General features: G+C 41.4%; 1 protein-coding gene across 1 annotated transcript in view; it reads left to right on the top strand.

The window, feature by feature from the left end:
- Positions 1-3,221: 3,221 nt before the first annotated feature.
- LOC307197896 (uncharacterized protein) overlaps positions 3,222-19,071 on the top strand; it is a 31,062-nt gene continuing 15,212 nt past the window's right edge. The window contains exons 1-3 of the mRNA XM_079944411.1: positions 3,222-3,751; positions 14,213-14,315; positions 16,292-16,541. Of these exons, the coding sequence (XP_079800537.1) occupies positions 3,676-3,751; positions 14,213-14,315; positions 16,292-16,541 (429 nt within the window). The 5' untranslated portion in view covers positions 3,222-3,675. The remainder of the gene's footprint in view (positions 3,752-14,212; positions 14,316-16,291; positions 16,542-19,071) is intronic.

Here is a 19,071-nt window from a genome sequence, read left to right as displayed (position 1 = left end):
TCATGAAATGGTGAACTTACACGATTAGGTTAGAGTTCTAATAACATTGTTTTTGAAGCTCTGCCAATTAACCTTGAGCCTTATGTTAGTATTGAGTTTCTTATATAATTAGACCCTCAGTAACAAACTGTGTGTTTGAAATCTCGATGAACCTAAAGCCGGCCCCTCTCGTCCTGGCACTGCCCCTGGAATAAGGCCAGGGCTCAAATATTTAGTGTGTCTAAATCCTCCGGTGCTGTCTTTGAAGACTGCATATCCTGAACTGTAGTTTCTTCATACTGTTAAGTGGCTAAAACAAGCTGCCATGTGCTAAATCTCATTCCATGCACGAATCATTGCTGCTCTTATCATCAAGATCAACCCATGGCCATTTTTCTAGTCCTCTTCTATGGCAGAGTTCATAGTCACAGCCCTGAATTAGACTCAGCCTGACACGCTGAGTGCTTTGGTTTTATTGCAGAAAGTGTCACCCAATGTGGTACAGAATAAAACCTCACCACACAGCCTTTCCCTCAATGGGACCCAAGATCCTTCCAGAAAACTGGTGTTGCATTTCCCCCCCCCCACCCCCAGGTAGCAATTCCAAGCTGAGGTTTATGATTCCTCTGTGGAATTTTCCCTTACCTCAGTGTTTTTGTGAAATTCTTAGAGACCATAAAAATTCTGATATTCCTTGAATTCTGACACTTCTTAATTTAAAAAGTAAAAAAAAAAAAAGTTAAAAGCAAACCCAATAGATCCTCTTCCACATTTGTGTACAGTGGTGGACAGACAGAATGAGACAGACAGCTAAGCTGGGCATAGCATGCCTCCCTCTCTGGCAGGTCTCAGTTCAGAGGTATTTTGGTCAAGGAAGCCTTCGCTGACCAAGTTTGTCCCCCTGAGCACCCTCTGGTTTCCTGATCATATCAGTTACCACACTATATCTTAATTCCTCGTTTGTCTCTTTCTCCCAATGGCAGCAGGGAACCATGCTTGTTGTGTTCATTATTTCCTGCTGTTCCCTAGCATGGGGCCTCGCTTTAGGTGTATATTTTTTGAAGAAAGGAAGAGGGAGAAAAGGATGCAGTATTGCTGGATCCACAGTGATCTGGCCTAGATAAACACAAAGACAACTTCTTCAAATTCTGGGCTGGAATGCTAACACCAAGTGATGGTTCCTTGTGTGTCAGAGAAGCAGTGGCATCACAGGGTCTGAGCGTGGGCTCTGCTGGACATGAAGTGAAGGACTTTTGAAGTTTGTTTGTTAACCTTTAGCGTTAATCTTAGGTTGCTCCTAACTTACATATGAGCTTTTCTGTTGTCCTGAGACTAGAAGTCTCATTTTACTTTCTAGCCAAAATTTTAGTCTCAAAAATTACTATTATTTTTTGATCCAGTTTCCACTTGTGGCTAGGACTCAGTTATGACAGAGACAAATAAGAACTAAGATAGATCATTTTTTGGATGTGTTGGATAGAAACATTTGAGAAATAAAACAGTGCCCGGGAAATAGGTGCAATTTAGAAACACTCAGACTCAGGAGTACATCTATATCTCTCTCTCACTCATATGTACACACACACACACACACAAAGTGGCAGATGAGAAGCTGAAAGGCATCACAGGAAGGAGAGAGGCAGACATCTAGTTTCAAATTTACTAATTTTGTGCCTCTGGCAAGTTACTTGATCATACTGTGTCTCAATTCATCATCTATAAAATTGGGGTAATAATGCCTATCCGATAGGATTGTGGAGAAGATTAAAAATAATATCTGTAAAGCACCTCACACATAGTAGGCACTCAATAAAAGACAATGATGATGAAGTCTCTGGCACTTACAGGGGAAGAGTGGAGGGGACACCAGCTTCCCTGGGAAACCCAAACCCCTGCAGCTTACAGGAAAATCCTAGGCTGGATTCCTGGGATGGTATCATGCAAACACCATGGAGACAGCTGATTGCATGACTTAGCACTGATTTATGGAACTTGCAGGCTGTCCAGGACCTGAGGGCTATCTCTAGTCCAGGGCATACCTGGCTGAGAGTGTTCGTGGAAGCTTCTCTGTACGGTGACATTTCAGAAAGTAGATCAGCTCTGAATGCTCCTTATTAAGTGGTAATTCAAACATTCCCAGGGACTTCTCAGCTCCAACTGGATACTTTGGTCTACTCCATTTTGTCAACCTGTATATTAAAAACTGGTGGCTTTTACCATCATACCTAGCCTAGGATGCAGTAACACTTTCTCCTTCAGATCCTTGACTCCAGGGATTGTTGGCCTGCCAAGTCTCTGAGCCATTAAGAGAGACAGTCTCTGTCCTTTTCCTCCTCTCAGCTGAGGTCTGTAGAGTCCTCAGGTAGTTGCACCCTATTCCTGAGATCCTCTCTCTCAACTTCGTATGCCCTCCAGGAGCAATCTGTCAGGCTCCGTTGATTTTAATCTATCCTGCCAAATGTCTATCTGTATAAACACTTGGAAAGTTGAAATCAGAGTGTATGTACCTATTTGAATCCTACTGTTTTCATGTAATATAGTAAACATCTCTATCTTTAAAAAATTTTTTTGGTAGATTTTATTTTATTTATTTATTTTTTTTGCGGTACGTGGGCCTCTCACTGTTGTGGCCTCTCCCCTTGCGGAGCACAGGCTCCGGACGCGCAGGCTCAGCGGCCATGGCTCACGGGCCCAGCCGTTCTGCGGCATGTGGGACCTTCCCGGACCGGGGCACGAACCCGTGTCCCCTGCATCGGCAGGCAGACTCTCAACCACTGCGCCACCAGGGAAGCCCCTTGGTAGATTTTATTTTTATGGCAGCATAATATTTCATCCCATGAAGGATCAAAATCTACTCAATGTTTCTCTACTACTGTATATCTAGGTTGTCTCTCCCCACTTTTTTTCCTCTAATGTGCTTAACAAAATGGTAACTTCACCTAGAAGGAGTAAAGGGGGAAAACTCATGAGGGTATCTGTGCAGTCGAGGGGCCTATCTCTGGCCAAGGCTTCGAGTCTCACTTGATCCCAGCTTTGCCAGATGACTCCCTAAAAGAATGTGCCCCCTAGATGTCTGATCAGAGGAAACAACTACTTGGACTAGAAAGAAGACTGTGTTGTGCAGCGTTTCTTTCTGCCTGGAGTCTGATGAGAAAAGCAAAGGAGGCATCTCTCATTCAGGTGTCCAAGTGATGAAAGCACTAAGACCTTTCACCAGTGACTGCAGGACTCACCCCTAGTTCTAACCAGCTCCATCTCTTTATACACATTGAACATACCATTCCTATTCTTTCTCTCTGTGTGTTAGTTCATGCTATTCTTCTCTGTCGGGAACACCTTTCCTCTACTCTCTACCTATCCATTCTTCAGGTTCCAACCTGCTTTCCATGCAACTCCTTGAGTCTGTTTTCTACTGTGTTAGTCATCACCAAGATCTTGCTTCTCTGAACTCTTACTAAAAGCAGAAAATCAAAATTTGTACTCAATTGTCCTAGGCAGTCGTCATGTAGAATTATCTTCCCTCTCTACCTAGATCACAAGCACCTAAGATAAAGAAGCTCACCTTAATTTTTAAAAACCCCACAGCTACTGTAGTCTGATATCATAACTGGGCACTTGACAGGTTGCAAAGACCAAGTGTACTGGTGTGTCTGAAGATGTGTGAGACCAAGGATGTATTAATCCAGGGACATAAAAATGGGAAGCCAATTCCCAGGAGAGAAGGAAATCAGAAGGAAGAGGAGAGGTGGAGGCTCTGCAAGGCTTCGCATAGGTGAGCAGGGGTCAACAGATGAACAGACAGGTGCTATTAGAGAGGTTTGGTAACAGGTGGCAGGGAACTGAGGAAATAAGTACACTAATCATTTCTGTGGTCACGGCCATTAGGAGGGATCAGGATGTCAGACCCTGGAGACCTGTTGAATAAGGGCAGCATGTGGCCAGGTTGAGATTGAGTCCAGAAACTACCTAAGAAATACCCTGACTTACTTGGGGGCAGTCACTCAGCAGAAGCTTTTAAAGATCTCTTTTTCTTATTTAATGCTAAAAGAGAGACCTACTAAAGCAAGTTCTAGTATGCGCTTTCATCCCAAGCCAGATTTGTCTCAAGTATGGAGCAAGGTCTCATCTACAGATAAATCCTAAGTAGGAAAAGTTACCTTTAGAGAATTTTCATGGAGGGGAGGCAGACAAAACCATTGTTGCTATTCATATACTAGGTACTCAGTAAATAATTATTGCCTGAATAGCAAAAAAAAGATTTTGGTGTTTTTTTTTTAATTAATTAATTAATTAATTTTTGTCTGTGTTGGGTCTTCGTTGCTGTGCGCGGGCTTTCCCTAGTTGCGGCGAGCGGGGGCTACTCTTCATTGTGTTGCGCGGGTTTCTCATTGTGGTGGCTTCTCTTGTTGCGGAGCACAGGCTCTAGGCACAGGGATTTCAGTAGTTGTGGCGTGTGGGCTCAGTAGTTGTGGCTCGTGGGCTCTAAAGCACAGGCTCAGTAGCTGTGGTGCACGGGCTTAGTTGCTCTGCAGCATGTGGGACCTTCCCAGACCAGGGCACGAACCTGTGTCCCCTGCATTGGCAGGCTGATTCTTAACCACTGCACCATCAGGGAAGTCCAGTTTTTGGTGTTTTTTCTTTGTAGTTGTGGTTGTTATTTACATGATGATGATGACTATTTTTCTAGAGCCTTGAAATCATGACGGAGGGGACAGTTAAGGAAGGAGGCAGCGGAAAGGATGGTAAAAGAATAAAAATCCTTAAGTAGAGGTAAAACCACTGGCTCCAATTGCCTTCCTGCTGGGAAGCCTAGACAACCACAGCAAGTAAGGAATTACAGAGACAGGAGAATGGCAGGTTGACTTTTGAGATCTCCCAAGAGATTCTAACTATCTGAATAAGGATCCTAAAATAATGTTGGCATAACTTGCAAGATCTGAGACAGTCGTGTCAGGCTTCTGTCCCCCAGCCCAGTATTTCTAGGCTGACCACAAAGTCTTTGCAGAGAACAAAAAGGTCATGAAATAAACACTGATGTGTAAGTACCAAGCAGGGAAGGATTTCTCAAGGAAGACAACTGATTTTACAAAAACTCAGATAAACTCTTGAATGCACTAAGTTTACCTCCTTGTTATATAAAAATCAAGGGTGATTTGATGAAGTGAAGAGACCCCCAAAATTAAAATTATTAAATAAATAAGTCAAGCAAGCTCGAGTCAGCTGGTGTGATTTGCTACCACTGGGGAAGTCCAAGTCAGACACTGTACTAGAACTTGAAAACAACGGGGTCATTTAAAGACCATTCCTTGCATTCATCTCAGGTCAAAAGAGGATAAAGATCAGAGTAATCAGGGCTGAAGTTTCAGGACATGATGTGATTACGATGGTGTTCACTCTGTCATGTATAGCCTTCCCAGCTGGCATGGGGCATTTTGAAATTCCCTCCCCCGGGCATGTGGAACCTTCACCACATGAGAGATTGGTGGGGACATCCCCACTGCATGACCTGTTACTCTGTGTTCTCATAAAATCAGGATGGATTTCAACAGGCCCCTTCCCCTCAGCGGAAGGAAAGCCTCGCCCAGCCACTACAGGGGCTGCAAGGTACTGAAGGGTGCAAAATGGAGGTCTGATGTGTAGTTTAGAATAGTCTCCTACCAAATTCCTTAAACAAATTAGGACTGGTTCTGGCCCGGATCTCTCTCTGCCAGGAGCAGTAGAAGGAGACAATAAAAAAAAACTAGCCTGCTAATCCTACCCAGAACTGCCCAAGACTACTTTGGGCTGGGGACACACACGCTCAGCCTTCAGAGATGCATATGGGTGCACTTTGTTAATCCCCATCACTGTGTGTCAGGGATAACTGATCTATGACTAAAAATAGTGTGAGGACAGCAATACCAGCCATTTGGGGCTGAACTGAGGACACAGTGGAAAACTTGACGGCAGCACAGTAGAACCTTCCTGGCCCAAGGCCACAGGCTCAAGGGCAAGAGCTCTGGGCTCATCTGCTGGGGAAGCTTGATTGACAGGCTCAGCCCCCAAGAGTGAGTTTCAGTGGTTGTAATCTTCTCACATTATTGGGCACCTTCTGAGTGCAGGACAAAGTGCTAAGAATGGGGGATGTAATGGTAGAAGACGTGGTTCTTCTCTGGAAAATGCTTACAACTGAGTGATATTTAAGAAGGGAGGGTAGAATAAAACAAAAACAATTCTGCTTCCCTTCAGTGACTTCAGTCTGAAACTGTCTCCAGCACCACACTAACCAAGGAAGAAATTGAGACTGTAAGAGCAGAGGTTCAAGCCCATTCTTGGTCCGGGTATGATTCGTTGGGTGGAGCGAGAAGGAGAGAGGTAGAGAGAGGCCTTAAGGTCACATTTACCAATTTATTCCAAGTAGTTGCATGTAGTTAGTATCAAGTGTTAATGGTAATGCTTTCTGTATCCTAAGGAAATATATGCCTCCAAACATTAACTTTTTAAATTATAGAATCACTGAATCTCAGGATTTTTCCTCCACATAATTAATGCATGCCTACTATAAGCCAGACACCATGCAAAGAACCTTTTTTTTTTTTTTTTTTTCCGGTACACAGGCCTCTCACTGTTGTGGCCTCTCCCGTTGCGGAGCACAGGCTCTGGACGCGCAAGCTCAGCGGCCATGGCTCATGGGCCCAGCCGCTCCACGGCATGTGGGATCTTCCTGGACCGGGGAACGAGCCCGTGTCCCCTGCATCAGCAGGCGGACTCTCAACCACTGCACCACCAGGGAAGCCCGCAAAGAACCTTTTTAAAGATTACCATAAACACTTGTTATAGTCATCTTGTCTAAAGTGTATTTAATAGAAGAGTAGTTCTGAGGAAAATTGCTAGGTATTCTCAAGAAAGCCACATGCTATATGCCATTTAGGGCCCCCCTACCTGTGGCTGGCACTTCAGCCCTGTCCTGGAAAGAACCCAGAGTGATTTACATTCCCAACCTCCAGTTTCCCTAAAGATGAATCCCTTATATTAATTAGTTGTGGTTGGTTATTCATTCTTCTTGAGGACAAATTCCTAAACTTCTTGGAAACAAGGTCCTAACTCCATGTCAGGCCCCCTGTGAAACTTTTCCTAATTTGCTCATGTACAGTTCATCACCAGCACCACTTCCAATTTGTCCTATGTCCCCACTTGATTTGTGGCCAATCAGGGGCGTTTGCCACACAGTACTGGAGTCTTACTGTACTTGTCTGTTGTTCCTACCAACCTGTGAGCTTCTTATGGGCAGGAACTGTGCTGGCTCATCTTTGTAAGCCCTTTCTTTCTTTCACTGTAAAAGAAAGCAAAGAAACAAAAAATTTTATTTTTATGCATGTTGAAACTGAAAGTTTTAAAACATGTGAATATATATATATTCATCAGAAGTTGTTAACTCAGTTGGAGTTCGGAGAAGGTCAGGGCTAGAGATACACATTTAAGGGTCATTTGTACATACTGATATTTGAAATGATGAGAGTGGATAAGGTGAGATTTTACGGAGAGAAGAGGAGGAGGGCAATGAAACAAACTTGGGGAATTTGTACTTTTAAAATTCTTGCCCTTTATCTCCACCGTAGAGCCAGTTGCTCTTTCCTCCTATTTCCAACAGGTTCAATCTTCCTCTAAGCTCTGGGACCAATTTTGGCCTTAGGGAAATTTAAGGAGCTCTGGATCTTTTCTAAGCTTTCATTCACCTCTGCAGTTATTCCAGGATATAAACCAGGCCTGAGAAGTGGGTCTCTGCCTTGTTCATCATGGCTTCATCCTATGATAATCTTCCCAGAATCTCAGTTCTAGTCTATCATGGCCATGAGGTACACATCAATCATGATAAGTGTGTGGGGTTGAGATAAGAGTGACTAAATGAAACGAAGGATAGATTGGTGATCCAAAAAATAAAGAAAATCTTAGCATGATATCAAACCTTTATACATGAATCAAAAGCAAGGTCATGGATATAGAAAGCAATGGCTGATATCAGTTCCTGAGTTATCACAACAGAAGGAACAATGTGCAAGTGTAAGGGCACATGGGAGCTCGCAAAGTCAAGAGCCAACAGAATTTACCAGTATTAATAAAAACCTGAGAAACCAAGCATTCTTATCCCCTACTAGAGGAAGTACATCTTGGTATCAACCATCTTGGAGGACAATTGGGAAATATATTTCAAAAGCTTTAAAGAAAAGATACATATGGATTCCTTGATCCTGTTGTTCTACATCCAACCATTTAATCCACAGAAATAAAGAAACTTCAGCATGTATACTGAATTTATAGAAAAGATGACAAGATAAGATGGAGAGGAAAGTGCAGCCTCCCCATTACTAAGCTTCCAGAATTATATGCACATGTAAATTATGACTCTGAGGCTAAAGTTTTGTTAAAATCTTGGTAAACAACTGTTGGAGTTATGTAGAAGAAGCTCCCATCAATCTGTGTAGAGAAATAATCCCCAAGTAGGGAAAGCCTAGTTGGTTGACCATTCAGTCTTTTCTTTTATGCTTCCTATTTCATGTGGAGGCATGAAGAGCTTTGAGGTGGGTGTTGACAGCTTTGATAGAAGCAGAGGTCTTTAGGGTCCAGTTGCTTTTGAATGTCCAGAAACTAATGGATTGACCTTCTAAAAAGATCAAATCAAGCCCTGGCTGACCCACCCAATTCAAGCATCAGGTGACTGAAATACCCAGACCTTAAACTCTATCTTAGCCATCTCACCAGTAAACTTAGATCATCCAGCCGTTCATTGCTCTGCAGTTGCCCATCACAGAGGCTTTGTAAAACGATGCAATTTACTCATCTGGGGTCAATTAAATCATGGCACACCATATGTGTAGTGGTAGGTTGTTTCCCAGTAATCAATGATACATACTAAAAATCCAGTTTACCTGCTGTGCTTCTAAAATATTAAGAGGCACAAAAGAGCCTAGATGATCAGTTTGACATACATGTTTCCTGGAGAAAGGCAGAATTTTAAAGATCTGAATAATGTCAAATTGTACTTGCCTGTCATCAAAATTGGTCCCAGAGAAAGACGCATCAGAATGTGTCAGCACTCCATGTAAGAAGACTGCCAGCTGCCCAGAATGAAGAGAGAGGATGAAAATTTCTCTAAGAATAGTGCTTTACACCTTCTTTGCTGTTTCCATCTGGAAAATCTCAAGATATTTGACTAATTTGATTATATATCTGTAATTATGTTTTGCTAGTTTCCTTAGAAAGAAGGAAGTGAACATTTATTCGGTGCTTGTCTATGCCAGACACTGTGGTAGCTATTTGATAAATGTAACAGGATGGTAGAATGGAGCTTGGTGCTGAGACACCAAGAAACAGTTAATTCCAGTTTGCACCATTGGCAAAGGAGATGTTCAAAAACTCTTATAGGACTCAATCACTCACCCACATCAAGGATATAAAAGGTCAAGAGGTACATATTTGAAGAGATTTTCTTTGGAGGGAGCAGTACTGTGTGTCTCCTACCATGCCCCTCCAAGGGAGAGAGGGATGAGAGTACCACCTCCTAAACCCAAATCCAGAGAGAGGAATTTTGAAGAGACCAATTCAAGATCTTAATAATTTCCTATGAACTTTGGGGGACATAATGGTTTGATGTTTGAGCCACATCTGAAAACTATAAACAAGCAGAGGCTGGCTGAAACAGAGTAGGGGACTGAGGTATGGGAACTGAATATACTCCCAGAGTCAGGGCAAAGGCTTTGTGTATTTCCTGTGAACCAGCTGTTTGGAGAGAACTTCTTGGAGGGGCAAGAGGACCTGAGCAGCAGGGAAGCTGGAGGTAGACTCCTGGATGCCTAGAGGTTATGCAAGAAGTCAAGTATTGGCGCATGGGAGAAGTTTAGGTGAGAGAACCCCGGTGACAGCTGAGGGTGTGGTCACCAGAGCCCAGAAGCATCCAGGAAAGGAAGAATCATTTAAATATCTACCAGGTCCAGAGACTGCTGATTCTAGACCACCCCAGACTTCCTATTTTCCTCACCTCTGCCTTCTCCCCCGCTGCTCTAACCCTGCGGAAATCAGCACTGATTAGAAAAGAAGAAGACTCCATGAGGAAAGAGAAAAGTAGCCAATTGTACCTTCTTTCCAGGACTGACTGCACACTTCTTGCTCAAAGAGGCACTAGATGCAGAAGAGCAGAAGCATCAAGTTTAAAATTTAGCTTTATTACATGAAACTACATTTTTTAATACCTGAATTGAAATTATATTTGTGACATGAAACGATGTAGCACATATATTACTTGAGAGCAACTGGAGAAGTAATGGGATATGACAGGGTGAACGGCCTCCCAAAGATGTTCTCATCCTAATCCCTAGAAGCTGTGAATCCATTTCCTTAAGTAGCAGAAGGGACTTTGGAGATTCGATTAAGTTAAAAATCTTGATATGGGGAGATTATCCTGGAGTTTCCAGGTTGGCCCAGTGTCATCCCAAGGGTCCTTATAAGAGAGAGGTAGGAGGTCACAGACACAGGAGGCAATGTGATTGCGGAAGCAGAGGGACAGAGAGAGAGAGATCAGAAGATGCCACACTGCTGGCTTTGAAGACAGAGCATGGGACCAGGAGCCAAGGAATTAGGCAGCCTCTGGAAGCTAGAAAAAGTGGGGAAACAGATTTTCCTGCAGGGCTTCCAGAAGGAACACAGGCCTGCTGACCCACGAGGACATCTAACCTCCAGAACTATAGGATAATAAATGTGTGTTGTTTTAAACCACCAAGTCTGAGGTAATTTATTACAGCAGCAATAACAGACTAATACATGGGATATGTTCAAGTTTTCATAGATGGGCAGGGGGAGAACTTGCCTCACTGATTAAAATTAAAGGGACAGGAGGAAACAAGGGGCAAAGGGGTTGCTTTATGATTTTGTATACTTTGTTATCTTGATTAATATGCACAATAACTTTATGCTTAGCTCTTATAATCCCCATTTTAAATGAAGAAACTGAACATCAGAGGTTAAGAAACTTGCCGAAGGTGAAACGGTAGGCAAGTGAGGCCCAAATAGGGAAAGAGTCTGGGCTACAGGTGACAGGCCAGTTGGTACAAGGCTTCTCGTCTACCCGACTGCAAAGCCTGTGCCTTCTTCATTGCACTACACCATCTTTTGTGTTTATTATTCTCATTTTGAGATGGGTCATAAACTGGAACACCTTTCATACGTTTTGTGTCCCCTACATGTATGAGCTCCTCCCACCCCGGGGATTCAATGCCAGGTTCATCCTAATTACCCTCCCTAACACTCTTGAGCTGATGGTGTTCCAAGTCTAACTCTAGTTCTGACCTCTTATGACTAGACTGCATTTGCCAAGATGCTTCCCTGATTCAATCTCCCTGAAAAGAATCTTGTCATTTAGGAGTCAGGTCATCACCTGGACCTGCTTCTCTCTTGACTTCTAATTTCTCTTAACATTACTACCATTTTCCCAATCTTCCAGACTGAAAAGTTAGGACTTACCTTAGGCTTGTCTGTTTATCTCATTCTTTAACCCCATGGCTGTCACAGGTGATATCTTCTATCCAGAATGAAACTCAGAGAGAAAAAGATTGAAAAAATGAACAGAATATCGGTGATCTGTAGGATGACTTCAGATGGCTATATATATATATATATATATATATATATATATATATATATATATATATATATATGATTTGAAACCATGGGAATGATGGCTGTTCATGATCTTGACTGCAGTGATGGTTTCATGGATATACACATATACCAAAACTTTTAAAATTGACCATTTTAAATATGCGCAGTTTATTACGTCAAGTATACCTCAGTAAAGCTTAAAAATGAAGAAAAGAATATATTCAAGGGTAATCCAACACCAGTCCCTCTATCTTCTTTCCCTGCCCTATAGTCCCACCCTCAGGCACCTCCTGCTCTAGGATTGATAGCCCACTCTGAGTTGTTGCTCTTTTCTCAGACTTTTTCATTGCAGAGGATCCCTTTAATATGTCCTAGCTCCCTCCAGCTACACCCAGGGACTTGGGCAGGAGCAAATTGAACATTCCTCAGCACGCTGCTACGAGTACAGAATAAAAATCGATCAAAACATCTTCCCAGAAGTTTCCAAAAGCTGTTATGAATTACTATAAACACTATAAATAGTTTTTAAAAGTCAAATCTAGAATTAGCAATTCTGTGAATTAGCCATTTGGCAAATTGGTTTTCAGGGAATTGTCCTTTGGTAAATTGACATTGAGCTGCCTGACATCAACATCTTTCCTTTATCGAGGGAACCAGATGGACCAAAAAGAGTATTATTCTTACATAAAGTACAATAAGAATCAGTGTGTCCTTTCTAGAGGACAGACTATACATTTCCAAAGGAGAAAATATATAATTGTTTGCAACATTCACTTGCTTAGAAATTATGCTTTCTTGATTTTTAGGGTTTCTGTCTTTAAAGTTTTGACTGGAGAGCCAAAGTACAGAAACTCACAATTCAGTGGAATGATATTAGAGTTCTGGCCAAAGCTAAACGAAAGACATTAAAATATCTTTATCATTATGACCAGAACTGGTCAAGAAGATGAAAAGAATGAAGAATTCAAATACACATCAAATAAATTAATTGAAAACAGTCTGGGTGAGGTTTTTGGAATTCTGTCTACCTAAATCAGGTAATAAACTTAAATATGGTTACAGAACTAGAGAGAAGGCTAATTTGAACGTAGGGACACAAGATATGAAACTGAGCCCATCTAAAGATATAGAGTTGAAGTCTTGTTGAGTTAGGGGACATAAAGGAGGCCCAGTAGCCCATCAGTGCCTGTGGTAGTATCATTTTTTTTTTTCAAATGGGTACTGAAAAGCTAATGGAAAAATCACTCTTTGATAATTAAATATCAATGCTTGTGGTAGTGTCATCTTACACATCATAGTACAGAGGTCCTATGTCCTCACCTCATTTTTCTGCTTAAAAAATAACTGTAACTTGGTATTTTCATCCAATCATGACTAATCTCCCAAGATGGCAAAATGATGTCCTGTCGTTTGTTCATGGTCACCTGTGGCACCAGTAGACTTGTCCTAGATATTTACAACCCCAAGTCCCATATGCTTCTCTTGAATCTGACCCAATATTGAAACTTCAGGTTGTTTAAGATAGAAAAACTGTTCCTCATCATAGTGAAAGTGCCTTTTCAATCCTGGGAATTATTAGAATTTAATGTAGAAATGATGAAGTAAATCAACACATACTATTAATATTTTGTTATGTTTATGAATACTACGATATGTGTTTATTATTTAAAGTCTTAATGTTCAAGAAAATCTGACACATTAGTCAAACAAAAATCTAATTACATGACAAAGTAGTAGCACTTTTAATAATAACTCTTCATACTGCTTAGACAGTTTGCAAATGCAAACACAAGCTTTGTTTAACTTTTCACAGAATGGGAGATTAAAGATGAATTAAACCACACTACTGCTTTATTCTTCTGCCAGGAGATTTTTGGGTCTTATACAGCTAGCAACATAGTAAATCTAATTGAAGAAGTAATTACAGACTGAGAAAATGTCATACAATTGTCATTGACAATGGAACAATCAGGTGAAGCAATTTAGGAGTCACAAACATAAGACGTTTTATTCACACCCTTCAACAGGGTGTTCAGACAGAAATTACAGCACGGCATAATGTAACAGAATCCCAGACTGACCAAGAAAGACAGTGGGTCACTGTTATCAGCTAATTGATTTGATAAGTATCTTATAATATTAAAAATGTTGAAATAAAATTAAAGCACAAGTTTAGAAGTCTGTTCTTCAACACCGCCACAAGCCTGAACTTCATAATTTGTAAATGACAGTACTTACATAGCAGAACTTAGCAAAAACAAAGATTGCTTAAAGAAAGTAGTTTGTGGGAGCCTGCTGCAAAGTCATTGACTGATGTGCCTTGAGTGTTCAGTATTTCTTCTTTCATGAATCCTGTGGTAAAGAGCCCCCTATCGCTCAACTCAGCTATGATTTTAACACTTATATGCATGCCGAGAAAGCAGGTATAGATGAAAAGGCAGAGCCATGAGGTTATCTTGAAATCTAGTTATTCAGCTCCATTGCTACAATAATAGATCAAAAGAAAAAAATCTTAAGTAATCGGGAAAAGCAGTGATTACAGAAGTATTAGAAATAAAATGAAAAAAAAGAACAATTTAAGTCTACTTCTGAAAATATTCAGGAAGTATCTTCAAGCAGTGCACAAAGCTTCAGTTGGGAATTGCTTCAGCAAGTCTGTGTTCTAATCATGGGCCAAATCTTCAAGTTCAGGAGTTAAAGAAAAGGTAAGTTTTCATTTTAGTTACTATTAGAAAGATATAAAATATATCTAACGTGAGCTTGCCAAACAATATTTTGCTTTTCCAACTGACCTTAGTTAATAGTGGGTACCTATATAATGTCACAAATGAGCAGTATTACCTCGGGAGTAATCTAACAGCAAAAGTCTCCAAAAATAGGTTGTTCTTACATTATGTCAAACTTTTTATGTTTTTAAACATCTTTATTGGAGTATAATTGCTTCACAGTAGTGTGTTAGTTTCTGCTTTAGAACAAGTGAATCAGCTGTACATATACATATATCCCCATACCTCCTTCTTCTTGTGTCTCCCTCCCACCCTCCCTATCCCACCCCTCTATGTAGTCACAAAGCACCCAGCTGATCTCCCTGTGCTATGCGGCTGCTTCTCACTAGCTATCTGTTTTACATTTGGTAGTGTATATATGTCCATGCCACTCTCTCATTTCATCCCAGCTTACCCTTCCCCCAACCCCGTGTCCTCAAGTCCATTCTCTACATATGTGTCTTTATTCCTGTCCTGTCCCTAGGTTCTTCAGAACCTTTTTTTTTTTTTTTAGATTCCATATATATGTGTTAGCATACAGTATTTGTTTTTCTCTTTCTGACTTACTTCACTCTATATGACAGACTCTAGGTCCATCCACCTCACTACAAATAACTCAATTTCTTTTCTTTTCATGGCTGAGTAATATCCCATTGTATATATGTGCCACATCTTCTTTATCCTTTCATCTGTTGATGGACACTTAGGTTGCTTCCATGTCCTGGCTATTGTAAATAGAGCTGCAATGAACATTGTGGTACATGACTCTTTTTGAATTATGGTTTTCTCAGGGTATATTTTATATATATATATATATATATATATATAGTCTAGGTTGAAGTCTTTCTCCCTCTCTTATGCTGCTAATAAGACTTAGGGGAAGAAGTCTCCCCTTTTAGTTTCAAGGATGGGTCTGATGGGTCTTAGAGAAATCCCAAGCCCTTGCCAGTAATTGATTCAGAAATGAATATATTACCTAATTCTAGCCAATGAGGTGTGAGGCGGGATTTGCTGAAAGTTTGGGGAAATATTTTTCTTCTGTCTTAAAAGAAAGCCAATGAGGCCCTTCTTTCTCTTCCACTAGATGTGAAAAGGAAAGTAGGCTCAGTTGCTACCAGCAGCCATTCCATTGCCATGAAAGAAAGTAGACTTGAGGTGAAACTGACATGACCAGTAGTTCAGCAGAAGAGAATGCTCAGAATTCTTGATGGCCGCATTGAGCCATTGGACAAACCAACTGAGAAATCTGCACTGTATTTGCTCTTCCATTTATGTGAGCTAATGTATTTCCTTAATAATATACAGATATTAATGTACTTGTGGTTGAACACATTCTAATTGATATAAATCCATTATTGTTGGTTGATCAGAATGAAACTTTGGACTAAGTCCCTTCATTGACTCCTATACACTAAAAAAAAGTGAAGTTATCAGCAAGACATCCTAATCAAAAGTTTATCTTATGTCTTCTCTAGTTTTAGCAGGATGAGATCTAGCAGACAACTGGATTACTGACATCTGCCATCAGTATTTTATCTTGGCTTTGCCAATTAGATGATCTTATTCAATACAGCAAATTAGTCCCTCGGTCAGGGTGATAGGCTTGGCCTAAACATGCTTTGAATTTGAGAAGTTTACTTTATCTTCACCTGGTGAAACCATTGTTTGCACTACAAGTTGTTGTGCAAGTTGTTGTGGCTCTGACTCCAGAGATGTCTGTGTGTAGCTTCAGTAGTTACATGAAGTGATACTGACTTATCAACTTTCAGATCCAAAAACATTATGTCTTTTCTTATAATACATGCAAAATCAGCTTTTACTTTCTGATTAGCTTTGAAGCAAAAATAGCTCTATGATTGAAAGAATTTTTCATTCTTTTGTCTCTTTTCCTCTGCTTTTCTTTTTTCTCCCTCTAGTTGTTTCACAAAGCAAATAGTTACTGATATTGTACTGTGCATCAGACATTCACTGGCTGAAGTAAATTCAACCATGAATGAGACCCATAACCTACCCTCAGAGTTCTCATGCCTAGAGGAGTGTCAGGCATGCCAGGAGAAAAGCACAGTGAGAGGGTGTAAGCCATGTGCTGCAGAGGAGAAGGGAGCAAGTCATTCTTCTGGATCCCATGTGAAGACTTTCCATAAGTCCCTAAACTCCTGCTTTAAGGTAGGCTTTTTTTTTTTTAACATCTTTATTGGGGTATAATTGCTTTACAATGGTGTGTTAGTTTCTGCTTTATAACAAAGTGAATCAGTTATACATATACATATGTTCCCATATCTCTTCCCTCTTGCGTCTCCCTCCCTCCCACCCTCCCTATCCCACCCCTCCAGGCTGTCACAAAGCACCGAGCCAATATCCCTGTGCCATGCGGCTCCTTCCCACTAGCTATCTACCTTACGTTTGCTAGTGTGTATATGTCCATGACTCTCTCTCGCCCAGTCACAGCTCACCCTTCCCCCTCCCCATATCCTCAAGTCCGTTCTCCAGTAGGTCTGCGTCTTTATTCCTGTCTTACCCCTATGTTCTTCATGACATTTTTTTTTCTTAAATTCCATATATATGTGTTAGCATACGGTATTTGTCTTTTTCTTTCTGACTTACTTCACTCTGTATGACAGACTCTAGGTCTATCCACCTGATTAGGTAGGCTTTTTTTTTTCTTTTTGACTGAGGGTTTACTTAAATATTGTCCATCTTCCCACACCAATTCATTTTGCAATTAGACAGGCTCAAAAATGATTCCTGCAAAAATGACATGAACACATAATAAGGATTGTGATTCTGTCTTGAGAAAGAACTTCCTTCCTCTCTTGGCCTTCTTCCAGGGACTGGGTGTGTGGGGTTCGGTAAGAAAGTAGAAAGTGGTCTGAGAACTCTGAATCCTTAGTGTTCCTGAGCCAGTCTCATAGAAGTGTACCTCTCTGCTTTATGGACATGACCATGTCCTTTTTTCTTTTTTTTTTTTTTTTGCGGTACACGGGCTTCTCACTGTTGTGGCCTCTCCTGTTGCGGAGCACAGGCTCCAGACGCGCAGGCTCAGCAGCCATGGCTCACGGGCCCAGCCGCTCCATGGCACAAGGGATCTTCCCGGACCGGGGTAAGAACCTACGTCCCCTGCATCGGCAGGCAGACTGTCAACCACTGCACCACCAGGGAAGCCCCTCTTTTTTTCTTTTTTTATATATCTATTTATTTATTATTTTTGGCTGCGTTGGGTCGTCATTGCTGTGCGCAGGCTTTCTCTAGTTGTGGCGAGCTACTCTTCGTTGTGGGGCGTGGGCTTCTCATTGCAGTGGCTTCTTTTGTTGCAGAGTGTGGGCTCTAGGCGTGTGGGCTTCAGTAATTGTGGAGCACAGGGTCTAGAGCGCAGGCTCAGTAGTTGTGGTGCGCAGGCTCAGTAGTTGTGGTGCACAGGCTTAGTTGCTCTGCAGCATGTGGGATCTTCCTGGACCAGGGCTCGAACCCATGTCCTCTTCATTGGCAGGTGGATTCTTAACCACTGTGCCACCAGGGAAGCCCCCTTTTTTCTTTTTTCATCTTGAAGATGAAAACTATGAGAGACCAGTTCATCCTCTCAATACAGGCAAAGCCAGTGTCTGATTTTCTTCTGCCCTATTCTCAAAGTTGCATCCACTGAAATAAAGACACAGAGTCTTGATTTCTGCTTTACACAAAAGTGCATGAACATTAATTACTCCTCCTGGTAGAATCTTATTCTGACAGTCATAATGGAGAGATGATTCTTGTTGTAATAGGGACCATATATCTTGTGCTAGTAAATGGCCTGGCCTCCAAAATTCTTTGAGCTTTAACATTAACTAATTCTTACTTGCTCTTTTAAAATGAGTCCTATGCTTTGGAACACTGCTTTACTCTCTATTACATGTGCCTGTAGGAACATTTCTCTAGTTGCCTTACCCAGGAGTGAGTAGTGTCCCCAACACATGTGCTTTGCTAGCCAGCAATGTTGGTGCCCACTTCACATAACAGGATACATTGCTCACTCTGGGAAGATGAGAAAATCTGGTGATCAAGCAAAAGCAGGTGTTATAGTAAGCAGGAAGGGGTGATCATGGGGTGCAAATTGCCCTGATGAGTACAGAAGACCAGATTGATAAGGGGCTGTGGATGCTGGAGAGGGTATCATTATAGTTTCTGACCTCCTGGGATTAAGATAGCCTTCTGAACTGATAAGAAAAGCAGGAATTTCCCTAAGTGCATAGAGGAGGAGAGAAGAAAAAAGAACGCAGCTAACATTAATGAGTCCCGCACTATGTGACAAGCCTAGTGTTAGACATTTTATATATTTATTCATCTTCAAGGGCTCCAAGGGCTTCAAAATGCCTCCTAGCTAGTGACTGGCAGAACTAGGAATCGGCCCAGAATCATCTGACACCAAACTTACCTCTAAATTGGTCTTCCTAAAGTGCACCTCTCTGCGTGTTTATCCTTTTCCTGAACCTCAGGCAGCCATGTTTATCCAGACCCCGCAAGTGTAAAATTGATGACATAATCATGCGATGGTGTCTATGGGACTGTTACAGGAGGATTAGGCTATTATCAACAAATCGGGGACTAGTATTGTTTTATCAGCATGGGAGTGTTTTCAATTAATTTGTAATTAAATAAAGGAAGCAATTTACTGACTCTTGGAGGAGTCAGGGCTGGGGAAGGCTTATCTCATCAGTCTCAG

This window comes from Stenella coeruleoalba, assembly GCF_951394435.1.
Source record: "Stenella coeruleoalba genome assembly, chromosome: 1".
Taxonomy (NCBI): Eukaryota; Metazoa; Chordata; class Mammalia; order Artiodactyla; family Delphinidae; genus Stenella; species Stenella coeruleoalba.
The sequence above is the reverse complement of the archived record's forward strand: the minus strand, read 5'-3'. Positions and strand labels throughout refer to the sequence as shown.